Here is a 20,991-nt window from a genome sequence, read left to right on the forward strand (position 1 = left end):
GTCTTGCTCCTGATGCAAATGATTTTTAAAAATGAATATTAGCATAGTTCAGCTCCGTAAGGGCTATTTCAGAAAAGTATGGTTGCCAAGTCAAGAAGTTAAATGCAACAAATTGGAGAAATCAGCAAGGATGGCGTTAAAAGTTTTGGAGAGCCATAAGCAATAGCCAGAAGCTTGGCTTTCCCATTCCTGCCTTCAGTCCCGGTGCTAGAAGAGGGAATTGGCCTTTGTGCACAATTGTAGCAGGTTGGGTGAGGGAGGAAAGAACTCAAAACACAACATCAAGACAAAATTGCTGAGGATTCTACAAGGAATCTAGAAGCAAGAGAGCCCTGTGTAGTTACTAGATTTTCTGGTACTTAAGGCCAGCCATGGACACTAGTAAGCTGCTTTGTTTTTAGGGTCTAAGGCATATGCTTTAGAAAACTGAGCTTAATGTTAAAATGGAACTCCGGTCCACATTGTAGAAAAACCTATTTTATATGCCTAATCAGACATACCAGAGAATGTAAAAAAAAGCATACCGTATGGTTTCTTCTATTTCTGAAAGCCCTGGGGGCATATCGTACCTATGGCATTCTTTACCCTTAAAAACGTTCCTAACAGCCCTTTGTGATCTGTTTTAAAACCCCACAAGCCTCTTGGTTTGTAACATGGTAGGTGGTCTGCTTTAGAAGAAAAACGAATAGCCAAATTTTAATCATTTATTTATTTTATTGGGATTTTCCAAGTCATCAGGGCCATAGGACGTGGGGGGAAAAGTTGTCCGCACATTGAATAAAAAAAAAATTCAGGAGAAATACAAATTGGGAAAAACCAGAGCACCTAGAGAACCACGCGAATCATTAGGTATTGGACATTCCTTATCCGTTATAAGAGAGATATGTAATGCTATGTTTCAGTGTTGTACAAGTGAAACATTGGCAAGAATCAAGGCCATTGCAGGCAAGTCTCAACATCCCCCAGATCCACTTGCCATCATCCTCATGTACCATGAAGTAAAAGTTACATAGCAATTTGAGTACTAGCATCCAGAACTGAGGTGTCCAGTGCCCTGTTCCATCAGATAAATCAATACAAGAGTAAATCAGAGAATTCAGCACCAAGCATTTTATAGTTTCTCAAGAGAAAGCTGGAAAAAAGACAAAAGCCCTTTATTTTCACAAAGAGTTAGGTCTCTAAGTGTCTTGGGAGTAAGGGAAAGAACAGGACCTTGTACAACAGACTTTACACTTACCCCAAAGAGTAGTAGAAACAGATGATCGGTTCCACCTGTGCCTGGAGCTCAGAGCTTCCATAACTTGAGCAGTCACATACTAAAGACAGTGAACCTGATAACTGGGCAGAACAGTACTTGCCACACAGATTACCCAATATGGCTTGAAGGTGACCCAATCACATTTATCACCCACCAGCTGAAGATAATAAATCATGAACCTAATATACATTGCTTCCCCCTCGCTCTCCTTATCCTTCCATTCCTTTCTCCTCTCCATACTTTATTGTGTTATCTTCCATTGCCAAAAGCCTTGTGAAGTGATATTTTTAATGCAATTAACACCTCACCAGTCCCTATTATCCTCCTGAAATACGGACTGATGCCTCCTTCTAATATCCATGAGACAGAGGGTGAAAAGGAGGAGGACAGTATTAGCTGCAGCAGGAAGTGCATTTTTTTTTAAAAAAAGGTAGAGTATATATTTACCACGGGGAACAAGAATTTGTTACTAGACTGGACAGGTACAGAAATCCATTTTACTTGGAGAAAATGAGATGGAGCAAAGTTGGATGACACAAGACAGTCTTCCAGTTTCTCTGGAAAACATGCCACATTTTCAGAAGCAAGCTATTCACAGGCCTGGTAAAGGACCAGCTTAGATATTATTTTGTCTGTATATACTGGCTGAAGTCAGTCAAAAAGAAGAGCTCAAGAGAATCAGAAGTTCCAGAATCAATGTCCTTCTGAAACAAAAAGAGTGCAGCCTAGAAAAGATTCTACAAAATGCACACACCAGTGGAGGAGGTTTGGGGCTGCTGATGCCGGAGTTATCCTTGCACAAGATCCATAAAGTTGGACAGATGTTCCCTAGAAGTCAGATTAACCCCATGTGTCTTTTCATGCCCAATAATTGATACAGCTAACATGGCTTTGAAGAGTTGCACTCACAAAACACACCTGGAATAATTTTAATTTTCATAGGCCAGTAAAATATTTGTTTCTCCTACATCAGCATCAGTGTGTTAAATGTGGACATGTGAATATTGTGCCCATTCTAGAAAGTTTTCTTGACAGTTTTGGAAGATCAATCTAACCTCTGCTTAGGTGTGTATGCAAGCAGTGTTAATAATAACCAAGATGCTACATTCATTTCCCCCCCACTAAGACTGAGAGAAGTTGCAATAGGAGATACACAAGTAATATTTTGCTATGGGATATAGGCTACTAAAAATATGAACAGGGAAAAGGAACAAAGTGGACATGTAGAATTGCTTAACAGAGTGGAACATAATTACAAGAATGAAAACCCTACAAAACCAAGAGACTGTTTAATACAATTTGTAATGGCAAGTTCATAAACTCTAATATTGCTTTAGGAAAAACTGTTTGTCATCTGTAGTAATTATGTACATATTAAAGGTACATACGGAACACTTCATAGGACAAGATACAACTCTCAGAGCTGTTTTATATCCTGGAAGGCTTCTCCCAAATTAGAAACGTGTTTTGACTATTGTTCTAAAGGTAGATTTTTGTGGAGTATCAAGTGATAACTCAAGAATTTGGCTTTGGATGTAATTTACTCAGAATAAAATGATCTAGGTGAAGTGATTTGTCAAGTTAAGCAAGTCTGACCCTATATACACATCTATAATCCTGTCAATGGTCTTTTCCTCCAGGCCCTGATCTTTCATTTTCTGGAATCATCATCTACTAATGATATACTCTGAGTGAAATACAGTTCTACTCCAAGAAGTCACTGTGAAAATGGCAACTGACTTACCAGATCTGTGCATATACACAAATGAGCTCTGACCACTTTAGTGATTAAACTAAGCTCACACTATTTTTTACTCCAGTTAGCTGCACAGAATCAATGAAGCTAAAAATGAGCAATTCATTCTTGTGCAACAGAATTGTTTACTAAGTTCCAATCACTTACATTTCTGCAACCCCATGGAAAGCAATGGGATCACATGAGTGTCACTGAGGATGTCATTTTCCCTACAGAACCTTTTTTACTAGTGATATCTAAAAGAAGAACCCAAACTTGACTCAGATCCCAAACTGGGTATGTAGGACTGGCAGTTAGAAAGTTAATCTTTTTACTCCTAAACTTAGTCAATATGAAAAGAAAACTGAACATACATATAGTCACATGATGCCATTCTTACAGAATCATACGGCAGAGCAGAACCACAATCTGGGCTAAACTTTCCCATACAAAGGTTTTCACTTCTAACTGCATAGAAATCTTTCTGCTATTTTTAGTTCATGGACATGCGGAAATGTTCTACAGATCCTATGATTCACAAGTAATTTGTACATAAAATTCTGCAGACCTTGTGCCCGTTCTTTAGACAAGATCAACCTAGTCTATAATATAGACACAAGCTAACACTGGAACAATTGTTTGAAAAGTAGCTATACACGACTCACTTTTATAACTTGTATCCAATAGAACATTGCAATGGTTCCACCTCACAAACTGATACAGTAAGTGTGACAAGGGACGATGTCAAAAATTTGTGAAAAAGGTCAAGAACAGTCGCTAAGTTTTATCAGGTCCAAAATCCACTTTCTAAAAAAATATATAAGTGCCCAAATAAAAATGTACACAAACAGACTATATGGGCTACTTTAGAGCTCATTTCATATCACTAAATTATAGCATATATTTAAAATGTGTCTCAATACATATTTACAGTTATAACTTGAGGTTAAAATTTTGTTTTAATGTTACCTTTGAAGGCAAAAGAAAACCAAGCCACACTGAAACACGCTGCTGAAATAAACTCCTATGTGACCAGAGCTTGTGTAGGAGTTTAATTGCACGTGTACCATTGATATTCAATAGCAGAATAAGAGTTTGCATTTATAAAGCACCTTTCAGCAGAGGATTTCAGCCTTCCAAACATTTGCAAAACACCCTTGGGAGGTACTACAGGTAAATATTAGACCATCCATTCTGCAGATAAAGTGAGGCAGAGAGAAGTCACTTGCCCAAGGTCACACAGTGGGTAGTGGAAGAGCTGGGAACCTGGAAATCCTGACTCCTAGTCATCTGCCTCTTTCTACTAGATGTTTAAGGGTCAGATGCACAACAGCCTAGAAATTAAAACTGAAGGCAGTGTTCCCTCGTTTACGCAACTAGCAGAGTCCCTCCAAGCATGGGCAATTTTACAGGATAGGCCCTAAAAATTATATTTTCAACCCCTTAGAGACAGAGATTTGGAGTTTAGTTTGAAGTTTGCAGAGTTTGCACAGGGATTTAGCTACATTGCTCTCAAATCAGTGACAATTTTGTACCTAAATCCCCCTTCAATTCAGCTGGGATTATCAGAAAATTTATTGTAGCGTAATTTTATTCTTTCCTTTTTATTAGCACTATTAGGTTTTTTTCTGCTGCCTCTCTAAAGTGTTGAGGAACTTGCAGATCACAACAACTTTACTGTTGCTTGTTAAATATTTTCACAAGACTGCGTGCAAATCAATGATTATCTTAAAAAGAAAGGTGCACGTTAGTGCACAGAGACATTTAAAATGTTACAAGAATAAGGGTGTCATCTTACTCTAAGTCTTCTCTCTATAACTATGTAACTACTTGGTAATTAGAAACAATGACTGCAGCCTGCCTAGAGTTATTAATTTAGAAACCAAAGTACTGTAGATATTCCATATCTTTGTAAATACTTTGCAACTTCACATCCAATTCTTATGTAACCCTAAAAGAAAATAACCATGTACTGTTTTTCTAGGCTTTGCAGACTCTACAGTGGCAGCCCCATTACAATTCAAGTGTCCTCAGTTTCTGAAGCACCTCCCTTGCAGAAGTCAGAATTTGGACAAATAGTTAACCCTCTTAACCCCCTTCAAAGGGCAGTTTTCTTTTGATCAAAAGAGAGAAGGCATCACGATATAGGAAATAAGGTCTTTATGTATTGTTTGCCAGATGCTGGTGTCTACTGGCTTTCATGGCACAATCGCAATCTGACAGTATAGATAACAACAGCTCACTAAATAAAGACTTCAGCAGTTTGCCATCAAAAGATAGTGGTTCTACTAGCAAACGACAAGTTTTAACAGTTTCAACCAGGTAAGAGGAGACATGTAGAAAAATACACGTATGACCATATCACAAATTCAACACCATGAAGGGGACATAATGGAAGAAAAAGTACAGGTAGGAATCAGGGTCCCAACAAGAAGTTTATTGGGGCGAGAAAATTGCCAGGATCTTATTTTCTATAACGATGTGTTTGTAACAGCTGGAAGCATTACATGGAGGAGGTCCATTTAAGTTACTGCTGAACTCACCATCATATGGTGTCTCATGATTCTTGTTCGAGAAAGTTGCAGTGCCACTGCCAAGGCTGACAAGTGATTTCAGCATTGGAATGCTAGCAACACCAATCATTTTCAGGGTAAGAGGAAAATCAGAATCGAGGAAACTATTGTGGAACTTCAGAGAGACCTTAAAACTACCACATACACAGAACATATACATATAAAAAAAATACTGCAAGTATGATCAATCTCCTTATCCATAACATGGGATTATTCCAGACTCCAGCTGGAGTCGTAACATGCTCAGATCCTAAAAATGAAAAATAGATCATAAACACGAGTGGTAAATGCAAGCACTCAAGGGGATAATACACTTCATTCATTATCTTGAAGTGACAATCAAAGTATGCCTTGTCTGGAATACCAATGGATCCCAAATTAATTGACTAGTGTTGGCAGATGGTAACTGAGTGGGTATTGGACTAATGTGATCTTACAGGTTACGAAGTGCGATGCAATTCCTGGGGCATAAGCCTGAAGATCATTGTGAAAATTGGCTTCCATAATACTGTCCACAAAGAGGATACAGCAGCAGCTGTGATAAACTCTCTTCTGTCCTTGTGATCCAGTTACGCTCATTCCTTGACTGTACTGTAGATCTTTTGGACGGTTGCACAAGTAAGTTCCAAATCCTCAGGATACCTAATCTCCAGCTCTGCATTTGCCAGGTAGTGAGTGCCTGTAAATTCTGAAAAATAGCGGCCGATGTCAGGGTGAGGGATTTCATTAGGCTCCAAGTTATATTCCAAGTTCTCTGTAGGGAGAAGAAAAAGCAGTTATCAGCACACTAATGCCCAGCAATGAAGAAGCTATTTGTCTCTGCCTTCAGTTAGTCAGTCTTCTGTTTGAGGGTTTCACCTGCTCAGTTTTCTGAGCAGAGCGGATATATTTTTTATACTACCACCAAACTACCGTGTCTGAGAAGAGTACTGCTGGAATTAAACTAGAATGTCAGAATGCTAACTGGCTGTTGCTGTGAAGTCATTAATGGATATCAGTTCACTATGCAGAAGAGAAGGGAATGGTTCATACTGAAGAGAGAACAAGGACATCTGGGAGTTAGGGTCCAATCCTATCAGCACTCCATCTATGTAGAAGCTACACAACTGGGCTCTAACTCCCACAGTCAGGAAGCCAATTCCCAGAAGAGGTCCTTATAAACTGCCAAATTATTTGAAGAGCAAAGGAAAAGTCAGTTGTCTCAAACATGCACAAAGGAAGAATTGTATCTTCCCCCTTGAAGTTCCCGAGGACCTGCTGGGATTTGAGCTATGTCTAGCACAGAGATTAGCATTTAAAATTCAAATTTTCTGGAATAGCAGTCCTATCAGAAGTAAATGTTTACTCCTTACCACCACAGTATTTTCATGTTCTTTCCTATTTTTAAAACATGACCATTTAATCATTGCACACACAGAGATTAAAGTAAGATCAGAAGCAATGGTGCTACAGTAAGAAGATGAACCAAATGACTACTACTCGTTTATTCTGTCAGAGGAAAAGCTCTCATTTGTGTAAAGCAGCATTGCTGTGCAGTGGCCATTAGTGACTCTCAGGTGTACGATCCCTGTGGAGGTCTTGAATGATGTAATGTATACTTGGCAGCAACTAGAATACGGGTGAATACAAGCTATGCACAGCACTGTTTAGCTTATTTATAGTTCTTGGGGAGGATGCTGAGATCACTGCTTAGGAACATCCATCCATCCCTAGTTCTGAAACTAGCAAAAATTAAACTGATCTTTCACAAGCAATATGGTGAAAATCACTTAGAATTACTGGTAATGCATTTAGTAGTTAATTGTGACCCAAACCATATAAATTGCAACTGTTAAAACTTTAAAAAACAAACATATTTGTTTGAAATTCTCCCCCTCAAAATCCCACACTCTCTCCAAAGCACAAAACTGAAATTGATGCAACAAGCAAAAAGTGACCTGCACAGAGTTTGGAAGGGACAGGAAGCGTGGGTGAGATATGGGATGGAAAGTAAGGACAAAACAACTGTAGCATACGAGATTGTGCTCCAGAACCAAAACCCCTGGAACTCACTAAAGATGAGAACTTGGGCTCTGCGACCAGCCAGTACTATAGTTACTAATTTAGATTACAAAAAGGGAAACAGATGAGAATATAACACATATAGTAAGATACTGGGGAAGATATTTTATTCTCATCCTAATAATGTGTGCAGAGAGAAGAAAACGTTATTTCTTAGAAAAAGCAGGACCTTCCAAAGTCTGCTTCATAAACACACAAGCATTGGGGCAGAGGCACAGATTCAAGAATCCCAAGTACTACTTATTTTTGGACTACCAAGTGCGAAGTAAAATATTTGGGGAAATCTAGAACCACTAATCTCCCTGTATTTTACACCTACAAGTGTATCTGACCTTTACATTTAATTTTTAAACTTACCCTCATGTACTGTACTGCAAACTATGTTAGACAGCACCCCCTAGTGAAAGCTGAACCATATTCAGTCAAAATAAATTTTCATAATCAAAGTGCTTCAGAAACATTTAATCAATCTTTGTAACACCCCTGTGATGAAGGTATTGTCCCCATTTTATAGATAGTGAGAGGAAGGCAAGTGAAGTAATCTGCCCAAGATCAAAGGGGAAGTTAGTGTCACAGGAAGGATCAGAATGCAGGAGTTCCTAACACTCAATATTCCTGTGTTTGGACCACCACCAGATTTATTTTTTATATAGTACAGTGCATTAAAAAATGGCCAGAACAATTTCTATAAAAGGCATAGTGATCATAAAAATGAAACCTTCCATTACACAATGACTTTCCTCCTGATTTTTGTCCAAATCTCCTTAGAAACCTGACAAAAACAAGAAAAAAAAAATCCTCACAAAAGCCAAGAAATTCAGGGTTAAGGCTGAAATTCCATCATAGAATATCAGGGTTGGAAGTGTAACAGAAGGGACCTCAGGAGGTCATCTAGTCCAACCCCCTGCACGAAGCAGGGCCAATCCCCAACTAAATCATCCCAGCCAGGGTTCTGACAAGCTGGACCTTAAAAACCTCAAAGGAAGGAGATTCCACCACCTCCCTAGGTAACGCATTCCAGTGCTTTACCACCCTCCTAGTGAAATAGTGTTTCTTAATATCCAACCTAGACCTCCCCCACTGCAACTTGAGACCATTACTCCTTGTTCTGTCATCTGCCACCACTGAGAACAGTCTAGATCCATCCTCTTTGGAACCCCCTTTCAGGTAGCTGAAAGCAGCTATCAAATCCCCCCTCATTCTTCTCTTCTGCAGACTAAATAATCCCAGTTCCCTCAGCCTCTCCTCATAAGTCATGTGTTCCAGTCCCCTCATCATTTTTGTTGCCCTCCGCTGGACGCTTTTCAATTTTTCCACATCCTTCTTGTAGCATGGGGCCCAAAACTGGACACAGTACTCCAGATGAGGCCTCACTAATGTCGAATAGAGGGGAACGATCACGTCCCTCGATCTGCTGGCAATGCCCCTACTTATACAGCCCAAAATGCCATTGGCCTTCTTGGCAACAAGGGCACACTGTTGACTCATATCCAGCTTCTTGTCCATTGTAACCCCTAGGTCCTTTTCTGCAGAACTGCTGCCTAGCCACTCGGTCCCTAGTCTGTAGCGGTGCATGGGATTCTTCCGTCCTAAGTGCAGGACTCTGCACTTGTCCTAGTTGAGCGTCATGAGATTTCTTTTGGCCCAATCCTCTCATTTGTCTAGGTCCCTCTGTATCCTATCCCTACCCTCCAGCATATCTACCACTCCTCCCAGTTTAGTGTCATCTGCAAACTTGCTGACGGTGCAGTCCACGCCATCCTCCAGATCATTAATGAAGATATTGAACAAAACCGGCCCCAGGACCGACTCTTGGGGCACTCCGCTTGATACCGGCTGCCAACTAGACATGGAGCTATTGATCACTACCCGTTAAGCCCAACGATCTAGCCAGCTTTCTATCCACCTTATAGTCCATTCATCCAGCCCATACTTCTTTAACTTGCTGGCAAGAATATTGTGGGAGACCGTAACAAAAGCTTTGCTAAAGTCATCACATCGAGATGGTTTGTTCCTGTAACCTCAATAAGGATTCTTTAAAATACAGCCAGCTCTCCAGGACTCCCTTCCCCTTCATGTTATTCTCCCAGGGGATCCTGCCCATCCGTTCCCTGAGGGAGTCAGGCTGCTTTTCTGAAGTCCAGGATCCGTATTCTGCTGTTCTCCTTTCTTCCTTGTGTCAGGATCCTGAACTCGACCATCTCATGGTCACTGCCTCCCAGGTTCCCATCCACTTTTGCTTCCCCTACTAATTCTTCCCAGTTTGTGAGCAGCAGGTCAAGAAGAGCTCTGCTCCGAGTTGGTTCCTCCAGCACTTGCACCAGGAAAGTGTCCCCTACACTTTCCAAAAACATCTTGGATTGTCTGTGCACCGCTGTATTGCTCTCCCAGAAGATATCAGGGCGATTGAAGTCTCCCATGAGAACCAGGGCCTGCGATCTAGTAACTTCCGTTAGTTGCCGGAAGAAAGCCTTGTCTACCTCATCCCCCTGGTCTGCTGGTCTATAGCAGACTCCCACCACAACATCACCCTTGTTGCTCACACTTCTAAACTTAATCCAGAGACTCTCAGGTTTTTCTGCAGTTTCATACCGGAGCTCTGAGCAGTCATACTGCTCTCTTAGGCCTGATCTACGCTATGAGTTTATGTTGATTTTAGCAGCGTTAAATCAAATTAACCCTGTACCCGTCCACACAACGAAGCCATTTTTGTCAACATAAAGGGCTCTTAACATCGATTTCTGTACTCCTCCCCGAGCGGATTAGCACTGAAATCAACATCACCGTTTTGAATTAGGGTTAGTGTGGACGCAATTCGATGGTATTGGCCTCCAGGAGCTATCCCACAGTGCACCATTGTGACCGCTCTGGACAGCACTCTGAACTTGGATGTACTGGCCAGGTGTACAGGAAAAGCCCTGGGAACTTTTGACTCATTTCCTGTTTGGCCAGGTGAGCTCATCAGCACAGGTGACCATACAGTCCCAGAATCGAAAAAGAGCTCCAGTATGGACTGAATGGGTGGTACTGGATCTGATCGCTGTATGGGGAGACAAATCTGTGCTATCAGAACTACGTTCTAAAAGACGAAATGCCAAAACATTTCAAAAAAATCTCCAAGGCCACGAAGGACAGAGGCTACAGCAGGGACGCAACACAGTGCCGCGTGAAACTTAAGGAGCCTCAGACAAGCGTACCAGAAAACCAAAGAATCACACGGATGTTCCAGGACAAAGCCCCAAACATGCCACTTCTATGCTAAGCTGCATGTAATTCTAGGGGGGGCCGCCACCACTACCCCACCCCTATCTGTGGACTCCGATGATGGGTTACTTTCCACCATGCCTGAGGATTTTGCGGACAGGGAAGATGAGGAGCATGACGAGCTTGGGGAGAGCACGCAGCACACCGTTCTCCCCGACAGCCAGGATCTTTTTATCACCCTGACTGAAACACCCTCCCAACCCAACCAAGCTGGAGAAGGGACCTCTGGTGAGTGTACTTTTTAAAATATAATACATGTTTTAAAAGCAAGCATTTTTTAATGATTCATTTGCCCTGAGGACTTGGGATGCATTTGTGGCCAGTACAGCTACTGGAAAAGTCTGTTAACGTGTCTGGGGATGGAGCGGAAATGCTCCAGGGACAACTCCATGAAGCTCTCCTGGAGGTACTCTAAAAGCCTTTGCAGAAGGTTTCTGGGGAGAGCAGCCTTATTCTGTCCTCCATGGTAGGACACTTCACCACGCCATGCTAGTAGCAAGTAATCTGGTATCATTGCATGACAAAGCCTGGCAGCATATGGTCCCGGTGTTTGCTGGCATTCAAGCAACATCCGTTCTTTCTCTCTCTGTGTTATCCTCAGAGAGTGATATCGTTCATGGTAACCTGGTTGAAATAGGGGAATTTAATTAAGGGACATTCAGAGGTGGCTGTTCCTACTGGGCTGTTTGCCTGTGGTTGAAAAGACTAACTCCCCGCAGTTAGCGAAGTGGTGGTGGGGGGCCATTGGCATTGAGCTGTTCGCGTTTGGCTAGCAGGGGGTAAAGCGATCATCACAGAGAACTGGATGGTTGGGGGGGTTAGTTTGGTTTCTGCTGCTGCATGTTAACACAAAAACCGCAGCACTAAATGGCCAACTCAATGGGCTTTGCTTGTATGGGAAAGGAGGGCGCTGCTGTTATGAAGGTTGCAGAAGCCAAAAGACCATGGCTTACCATGGCCACCTGCAAGCCGAATTCTGTTGCCCGGCTCTGCATGTGTGATCTCTAACACCAAAGCCGCAGGCACTCAATATAAGATGCAAAATGAGACCTTGTACCGAAATCACACGTGCTATGTAATGTGAATAGTGTTGTTCACCGTGAAAGAGTATAGCTGTTGTTCTGCGAAATATATCTTTTTAAATACTTCACTCCCTTTTTTTCCTCCCGCAGCTGCAAATGTTTCAAGCCTTCCTCCTCCGTCCCAAAGGCTATTTCAGATAAGGCGGTGAAAAAAAATGCATGTGCGATGAAATGTTCTCTGAGCTCATGCAGTCGTCCGGCACTAACAGAGCTCAGCAGAACGTGTGGAAGGACACAGTAGCACAAGTATAGGAAAGCGGCCAATGAACATGAGGACAGGACGGATGATGGAGATGAGAGGTGGCAGCAGGAAGATCAGAGAAGGCAGGATGCAATGCTGGGGCTACTGTGGGATCAAACGGACATGCTCCGGCATCTGGTGGAGGTTCAGGAACGGCAGCAGGATTACAGACTGCAGCTGCAGCCCCTGTTTAACCGCCCTCCCTCCTCCCCAAGTTCCATAGCCTCCTCACCCAGACACCCAAGAACGTGTGATTGCGTTGGCTACTTTCATCACAGCAACCCCCACAGTAGAGTTGCCCACTCCAAATTGATTACCGACTGACTGGTAGCTTCCACAGGGCTATTGCCACTCACTTTTGAACTGTGAGGGCTGCTCTCATCTTGGTATTCTTGTGCTTCAGGGCGGGGAAAGCAAGTCACTAAGTTCCATGAAAGTGCCCTTACGCATGCGAAAGTTTCGGAGCCACTGGGAATCATCCCAAACCTGCAACACTATGCGGTCCCATCAGTCTGTGCTTGTTTCCCGGGCCCAGAATTGGTATTCCACGGCATGAGCCTGCCCCATTAACACCATGATCTCCAAATTGCCGGGGACCGCGGTTTGAGAGAAATCTGCGTCCATGTCCTCATCACTCTCGTCACCATGCTGCTGTCACCTCCTCACCTGGTTTTTCAGGTTCTGGTTCTGCATAAACTGCACGATAATGTGTAAGGTGTTTACAATGGTCATAACTGCTGCGGTGAACTGAACGGGCTCCATGCTTGATGTGTTATGGTGTCTGCTTGGGCAATCCAAGGAAAAGGGCGTGAAATGATTGTCTGCCATTGCTTTCATGGAGGGAGGGTTGACTGACGACATTTACCCATAATCACCTGCGACAAATTTTTGGCTCCATCAGGCATTGGGAGCTCAGCCCAGAATTCCAATGGGCAGCGGGGACTGCGGGATAGCTACCCACAGTGCACCACTCGGAACGTCGACACTTGCCACAGTACTGTGGATGCACAAAGCTGAATTAATATGCTTAGTATGGATGCATGCACTCGACTTTGTACAATCTGTTCCCAAAAATTGACTTCTGTAAAACTGGAGTAATTTCGTAGTGTAGATATACCCTTACATACAGTGCAACTCCCCCACCTTTTCTGCCCTTCCTGAACAGCTTATATCCATCCATGACAGTACTCCAGTCATGTGAGTTATCCCACCAAGTCTCTGTTATTCCAGTCACACCATAATTCCTTGACTGTGCCAGGACTTCCAGTTCTCCCTGCTTGTTTCCCAGGCTTCTTGCATTTGTGTATAGGCACTTAAGGTAACTCGCTGATCGTCCCGCTTTCTCAGTATGAGGCAGGAGCCCTCCCCTCTTGCGCCCTCCTGCTTGTGCTTCCTCCCGGTGTCCCACTTCCCCACTTACCTCAGAGCTTTGGACTCCTTCCCCTGGTGAACCTAGTTTAAAGCCCTCCTCACTAGGTTACATCCTTAACATATTCTGTTTAGACAATGAAGCTCACCTGCTACGTGTTCAGACTGTTCTGAGGGCCCTTACAGAATTGCATCAACTGTAATACCACCAAATAATTTTCAGATTTAAGTAAAAGTTGGATCTATTCTTCCAAACACAGCAATCAAAGTTTTCAGCAGTGTTTTCTTATCATGTAAACTATGAAAGGTATTTCAAAATAAAATTGGAGGGTGGCAAGTTAAACTGAAGTTAACTTTTGAGTTCATTCCTAGTAGTACTGATCTCATTGAGAAGTTATGGGGGTGTTCAGAAGCAAGGTAGGTCAAATTAAGGTTTGAATATCAGTTTCCTTCTTGCTTTAATCTTGAGTTTCAGAGTACATATTAATCTGTTTAAATAATAATCCCTAGTGTTTTAATATCCATATAACTTTAGTGTAAATATTAACATTGTTCAAATAGTAAGCAGAACAGATCTGATATACCACACATGTACATATAAATGAAATGCACACGTATCACATCTACAGGCTGATTTATTTGCTCACCTTGAGCAGCATATCTGCAGGATCCATCCTCCACCAGGACATTGTAAAAAGGTTGATGGGGGCCATGAGGTAGGCTATGGACATTCATATTTCTAATCCATTCTTGTCCCATCATGCAGGTGGGATCCCAGCCATAGATGACACAGTTATAGCCGTATCTAATTAGAAGTATTAAAAAAATTAATCAAAATCTTGAAAAGGTGCACAGCTAGATACTCTTCTTGAGAGAGGAAGACTACCACTAAAGGGTTTGGGATCTGCATGCTGGCACTCATGAGTTCCTGGGAGAGATTCTGCATAAAGAACACCATTGACTGAAGTAGATTAAGAAATTCATGTTCTATCTTCAAACTGAAGACAAAGCAAATTAAGAGTAATTTTGAGAACAAAAGATTAATGGAGTTCTCATGGTGCCAATTCTAATCCAATCCACCTGAGCATGGGACTGCAAGTGGAAGACTTGTTCAAAGAGATCCTTTTACAATATTCCTTCGTATGGGAGGGAATTGGAACAGTCATCCCGTACTTTAACTGCGTGGTCAAAGAAAATATTTTGAATAATAAAGCAAACTCACATTTGTTTAACTGAACACAAACAGCCATTCTCTCCCCATATCTGCTGATAAACCAATAATCATTTTCACCATGGTTCTTGCCTCACACCCATCCAAATCACTTCAGAGATGCTGACACCTTCTTTCCATTTCCTCAATGGCTGATCAGTCCCAGCCTATCCTTCACCATAGTATTTGAATGTCCAGAGCAGGACAGCATCTACTAGCTCACAGCCCATACACCATAAATCTTACTTTGCAGCAAATGGTCATAGGGGATCATGCCACAACTTGTAAGCCCAAGGGCAAATTCCAATAAAGAAGTTTTTTATGCAGAATTAGTTTACAAGAATTTCTAAAGGGTGAAGTACAACCTTGTAAGAGCCTCAGGTATGTAGTTCAGGTATACTGCCCCCAATCCCACCTTCCTTGGTAACAAACACCTTGCTGTCATATAAGCACATAGGGACCACTGTGATCATCTAGTCTGACCTCCTGTATAAAACACACGCCACAGAACTTTCCCAAAATATTTCCTAGAGCAGATTTTTTAGAAAGCCATCCAATATGGATTTTAAAATGGTCAGTGATGGAGAATCTACCACAACCCTTGGTAAATTCATACTATGGACCTCGTCAAGTTTCCTTCAAACGAACTAACTCCCAAATGACAAATACAAATCATGAGTTAAATACTAAAAGACAAACAAACAGTATGTGGCACAGATTAAAGTGAATTTGAAAACTACAGTGAAATTACAGTAACACAGAAAAATTAAGAATTGGGAAGGAGAAAAGATGTATTCTAAGAGTAGATTTGGGGAAAAAGCATATTTAGTTGCTATGCTCTGGTCAAATACTAAAACTGCAATCAAACCTATTACAATGCAAACTGACCTGCAGCTTACATTTAACACTCAGTTTAGAAGTCATTGTATGGGGAGGGACAATTATTGTCCATTCCTGCCATGTGACCCTAGGATTTCTGGGCAACGAGTTTCCAGAAACATAAAACCTATTTTATTTTTATAGCGTTATACGTGATTGTGTGGTACCCTCTGAGAAGTCAAAGTGACTGTGTCTGTCCTTAAACCTGCTCCTCATGCACTTATCAGGAACCGGGCCAGAAAAGCAGCAGAAGTAGCACATCACCAGCAGGTTGCATCCCCCCAAAAATAAAGGCAGAAAAATGAAGTCTCCAGTGAATGGGGGGGGGGGGGGAGAGATATTTTGGGAGAAAGATGATGTATAAGATTTTCTTGTTCCTTCCCACTGTCCCTTCAAAGAGGACAGAAGAGCAAGAACAGAGAAAACAATGCGATATACTCATTGCTATTAGTACTATTCCAAGAGCTTAGCCATAGAATCCCTGCCCACATTTTAACACTTAGGGTTCAGATGGCTCATCTTCATGGTCCTCTTACTAAGCAAAGAATGGACAACACACTTGCGATCCGTCAAAGGACAGCGAAGTATAGAGAAGTCAGGCTTCATATCTCTAAAAGGATACATAAATAACTACACATAGGGGCAGTATGTTCCTTCTCAGACACTTCTCTAACCCTTCCTTAGCATGTAATAAAAATGATGATCAATCGCAGCAAGAAGGAAGCAGCTGAATGCATCATTCCATACACAAACAAGAGCACACAGTGTTACAGTAGCAGCTTTTGGACACTGAAAGGTTCAGAGTTGATTACCTCTTGTGTTTCATAACCAGCCCAATAGAAAAGCAGATATCTTTGTGCTTCTCATCAGAACGGTGCTTCACCTCAGGTCCCACTTCCTCCTTACGGCGTTCAATGTGCTCTAAGGTATGCTGAACTAAATATCCTACTGCCCCATGCTGGGATGGATCCAACACCTGAACATGCTGCAGGATATCCAGAACCTTCAGCAGGGAGAGAAAGACAACTAGGTTTATAAACAGGTGTCTATAGTAGCTTTAAAAAAAAGAAAAAAAAAGAAAAGAAAACTATCTTCTCCATAGAGCTTAAGTGCCCAATTCTAGATGTCCGCTCCTCTTCAGATCAGGGTTCTCAAAACTTTTTCCTTAAGGTGAACCACATTTTGCTACAGATTTTGGACCAGTTGCCATCTATCCACCACGGCACAGACTACCTCCTGTCCCATTCAGCATCATGTAACATGCACATGACAACTACTGCAATTACTTACCGGAAAAGTAATATTAGGAAAATATTTAACAAATCAACTGCCTTTTATTGCAGTTTAGCAAGTGAAAGTGAGGAACCAGCACTCTGCAACCAGTCTTCAAAAACCAGCATCTGCTCTAGACTGCAGAGCTAAAGAGCCCTTCAGAGTTTTCTCTCATTACAAGCACCCTTAACGCCCACTAATACAGTCACTAGCCTCTTAGCCAGAAGGACTGGAGATAGTCCCTTCAAAGCCAACAAACATCACTCCTAATTTCTCAGAAAGGTCAGTGTTGCAAAACATGAGGTACGCCCCTGAAACAAGTGCACTAGCTATGACTCATAAGCCATACAACCGTTGAGAGCTAGGAGAAGGGTTCAGGATTCCAAACAATGTTTCTGAGATGGTGGGAGCTTGTTGTTGCTAGACTACCAGACCGCCCTTGTGAGACTATTCTAGAAACATCTATTACCCAGACATGCGTTATAAAAATGGGATACTCAGCGGGGCAAGAGTCATCTTAAGTAGTCTGATTTGTTTTAAAAGGGTCAGGGGAAGCGAAAATGCATCCCATTCCAGTATCAAATGCCACATCTGCCTACTATTTCCTTACATACCTCAGCAGCTGTCAAATACCTCAATTATCCCCTGCCCAGCATCCCCCTAATAGCTTCTGCAACATGGTTATGCATTTTCATTACAAAAGCCTGAAGCACACTAAACACTGAAAATCTGGGATAGGATAACAAGTTAATATCAGAGTAAACATTGACCTGCTTGACATATACTACTCAGAGGCAGAGAGGGGACAGGCAATGAACGAGGGCATAAAAATACTTAGACAAGTAATGAGCAGAGGGCTTGGAGGGCAGTGCTGCATAGTTCAAGATCCTCTGCCACCTAATTTCGGTCAAATGTGCTGCATAGGACATAGGGTCTTATTTCCCATTTAATGTCTCAACCAGGAACATCAAATGCAAGAAATCTCCGCAAAAGCAAAGTCCTGGCACAGTGATCAAAGCAGTCTCGGATCTTTTGCTATTTAAAAGTGACCTGCTCAATTTTTGTTTTAGACCTTATCTAGGAAGGGGAACTACACAAAAATGAGGAAGTTAGTTAAACAGTAACTAAATGGCACGGTGCCAAAAGTGAACTCCCTGCAAGCTGCATGGAAATTTTTTAAAGACACCATAATACAGGCTCAAATTAAATGTATACCCCAAATTAAAAAACATAGTGAGACCAAAAAAGTGCCATCATGGCTAAACAACAAAGTAAAAGAAGCAATGAGATGAGAAAAGGCATTCTTTAAAAAGTGGAGGTTAAATCCTATTGAGGAAAATAGGAGCATAAACTCTGGCAAGTGAAGTATAAAAATATTAGGAAAAAGAAAAGGAGGACTTGTGGCACCTTAGAGACTAACCAATTTAAAATTGGTTAGTCTCTAAGGTGCCACAAGTCCTCCTTTTCTTTTTGCGAATACAGACTAACACGGCTGTTACTCTGAAAAATATTAGGAAGGCCAAAAAAGAATTTGAAGAACAGCTACCCAAAGACTCAGAAAGTAATAGCAAAAATTTTAAAGTATATCAGAAGCAGAAAGCTTGCAAAACATCAAAGGGGCCACTGGAAAATTGAGATGCTAAATGAGCACTCAAGGACGCTAAGGCCATTGTGGAGAAACTAAATGAATTCTTTGCATCGGTCTTCACGGCTGAGGATGTGAGGGAGATTCCCAAACCTCAGCCATTCTTTTAAAGTGACAAATCTGAGGAACTGTCGCCGACTGAGGTGTAACTAGTGCATTAAATTTTTCCATAACCACAACCTCATTTTTTTGAGCCATTCCTCTACGGTTGTGCTGTTTTTCTTTTTCTAATGAGAGACTATTAGTAGCCGGAGCCGATAAGAAGTTAATTCTTCATTTCCTTTTGTGTGACCATTTCCGCTAGGAAGTCCAAGAAGGATTGCCAAAGGTAATAAATATGCAACACTTTGTAACCTTTGGTTACGAATTACAAACCAGTAGTCTTTAACGACTGGACACGTCCACCATATAGGCACAAAATCTGCACTTTCACCACAATTTTTCAAACATTTATCCTCATTCAATCTATATTTCATATACATATATTATACATACACATATATTAAACTGACTGGTATGAGGTACCATTGAAACAGGATTTTAAAGAAATTTTGATTGCGTTACAGGCTGAGGCTTGCTGATCCTCTTTTCCAGATCAAATCCTATTCCTCTGGGGCAATCTTTCTATCCAGATCCTTTTCACAGCATGTCCTACATAGACTTTTTTTTGTTAGGAAAGCTGCCGGCAAAGATTGATATAAATTAGTTATATATAAAATTTTTGTTCCCCAACTGACCAGACACCATTACTTCTATTAAAGTTAACTTTCTATATAAAACAGCTAAATTGAGAAACAATGCCTCATTTGAAAGTACTGATACCATTGAAGAATGGGCCAGTTAGAGATAAAAAATTAAGTTAGAGAAGTTTCTTTACTGAATAGCCAGCCAACGTGGCACACTCAGTCTTTAAAGCTCTGTAGTTTGTGATCTGGGTTAAGATCTGGATTATTTACAACGGGTGTCATAGAATACCAGGGTTGGAAGGGACCTCAGGAGGTCATCCAGTCCAACCCCCTGCTCAAAGCAGGGCCGATCCCCGACTAAATCATCCCAGCCAGGGCTTTGTCAAGCCTGATCTTAAAAACTTCTAGGGAAGGAGATTCCACCACCTCCCTAGGCAACACATTCTAGAGTTTCATCACCCTCATAGTGAAAAAGTTTTTCCTAATATCCAACCTAAATCTCCCCCACTGCAACTTGAGACCATTACTCCTTGTACTGTCATCTACCACCACTGAAAACAGTCTAGAGTCATCCTCTTTGGAACCCCCTTTCAGGTAGTTGAAAGCAGCTATCAAATCCCCCCTCATTCTTCTCTTCTGAAGACTAAACATCCCCAGTTCCCTCAGCCTCTCCTCATAAGTCATGTGTTCCAGTCCCCTCATCATTTTTGTTGCCCTCTGCTGGGCTCTTTCCAATTTTTCCACATCCTTCTTGTAGCGTGGGGCCCAAAACTGGACACAGTACTCCAGATGAGGCCTCACCAATGTCGAATAGAGGGGAACGATCACGTCCCTCGATCTGCTGGCAATGCCCCTACTTATACACCCCAAAATGCCATTGGCCTTCTTGGCAACAAGGGCACACTGTTGACCCATATCCAACTTCTCATCCACTGTAACCCCTAGGTCCTTTTCTGCAGAACTGCTGCCGAGCCATTCGGTCCCTAGTCTGTAGCGGTGCATGGGATTCTTCCGTCCTAAGTGCAGGACTCTGCACTTGTCCTTGTTGAACCTCATAAGAGTTCTTTTGGCCCAATCCTCCAATTTGTCTAGGTCCTTCTGTATCCTATCCCTACCCTCCAGCGTATCGACCACTCCCCCCAGTTTAGTGTCATCTGCAAACTTGCTGAGGGTGCAATCCACACCATCCTCCAGATCATTTATGAAGATATTGAACAAAACCAGCCCCAGGACCGACTCTTGGGGCACTCCGCTCAATACCGGCTGCCAACTAGACATGGAGCCATTGATCACTACCCGTTGAGCCCAACGATCTAGTCAGCTTTCTATCCACCTTATAGTCCATTCATCCAGCCCATACTACTATAACTTGCTGGCAAGAATACTGTGGGAGACCGTGTCAAAAGCTTTGCTAAAGTCAAGGAACAACACGTTCACTGCTTTACCTTCATCCACAGAGCCAGTTATCTCGTCATAGAAGGCAATTAGATTAGTCAGGCATGACTTGCCCTTGGTGAATCCATGCTGACTGTTCCTGATCACTTTCCTCTCCTCCAAGTGCTTCGGAATTGATTCCTTGAGGACTGCTCCATGATTTTTCCAGGGACTGAGGTGAGGCTGACTGGCCTGTAGTTCCCAGGATCCGCCTCCTTCCCTTTTTTAAAGATGGGCACTACATTAGCCTTTTTCCAGTCATCAGGGACCTCCCCCGATCGCC

The 20,991-nt window shown here is 42.1% G+C and overlaps 1 protein-coding gene across 2 annotated transcripts in view; it reads right to left on the reverse strand.

The window, feature by feature from the left end:
* Positions 1–730: 730 nt before the first annotated feature.
* The window catches only part of FBXO21 (F-box protein 21), a 43,764-nt gene continuing 23,503 nt past the window's right edge, over positions 731–20,991 (reverse strand). For both annotated transcript variants that reach the window (XM_074972698.1, XM_074972697.1), the window contains exons 10-12: positions 16,484–16,674; positions 14,230–14,387; positions 731–6,320 (exon numbers count right to left, since the gene is read on the reverse strand). In XM_074972698.1, coding sequence (XP_074828799.1) covers positions 6,142–6,320; positions 14,230–14,387; positions 16,484–16,674 — 528 coding nt within the window. In that variant the 3' untranslated portion in view covers positions 731–6,141. The remainder of the gene's footprint in view (positions 6,321–14,229; positions 14,388–16,483; positions 16,675–20,991) is intronic.

Source organism: Natator depressus, chromosome 15, assembly GCF_965152275.1.
Source record: "Natator depressus isolate rNatDep1 chromosome 15, rNatDep2.hap1, whole genome shotgun sequence".
NCBI lineage: Eukaryota > Metazoa > Chordata > Testudines > Cheloniidae > Natator > Natator depressus.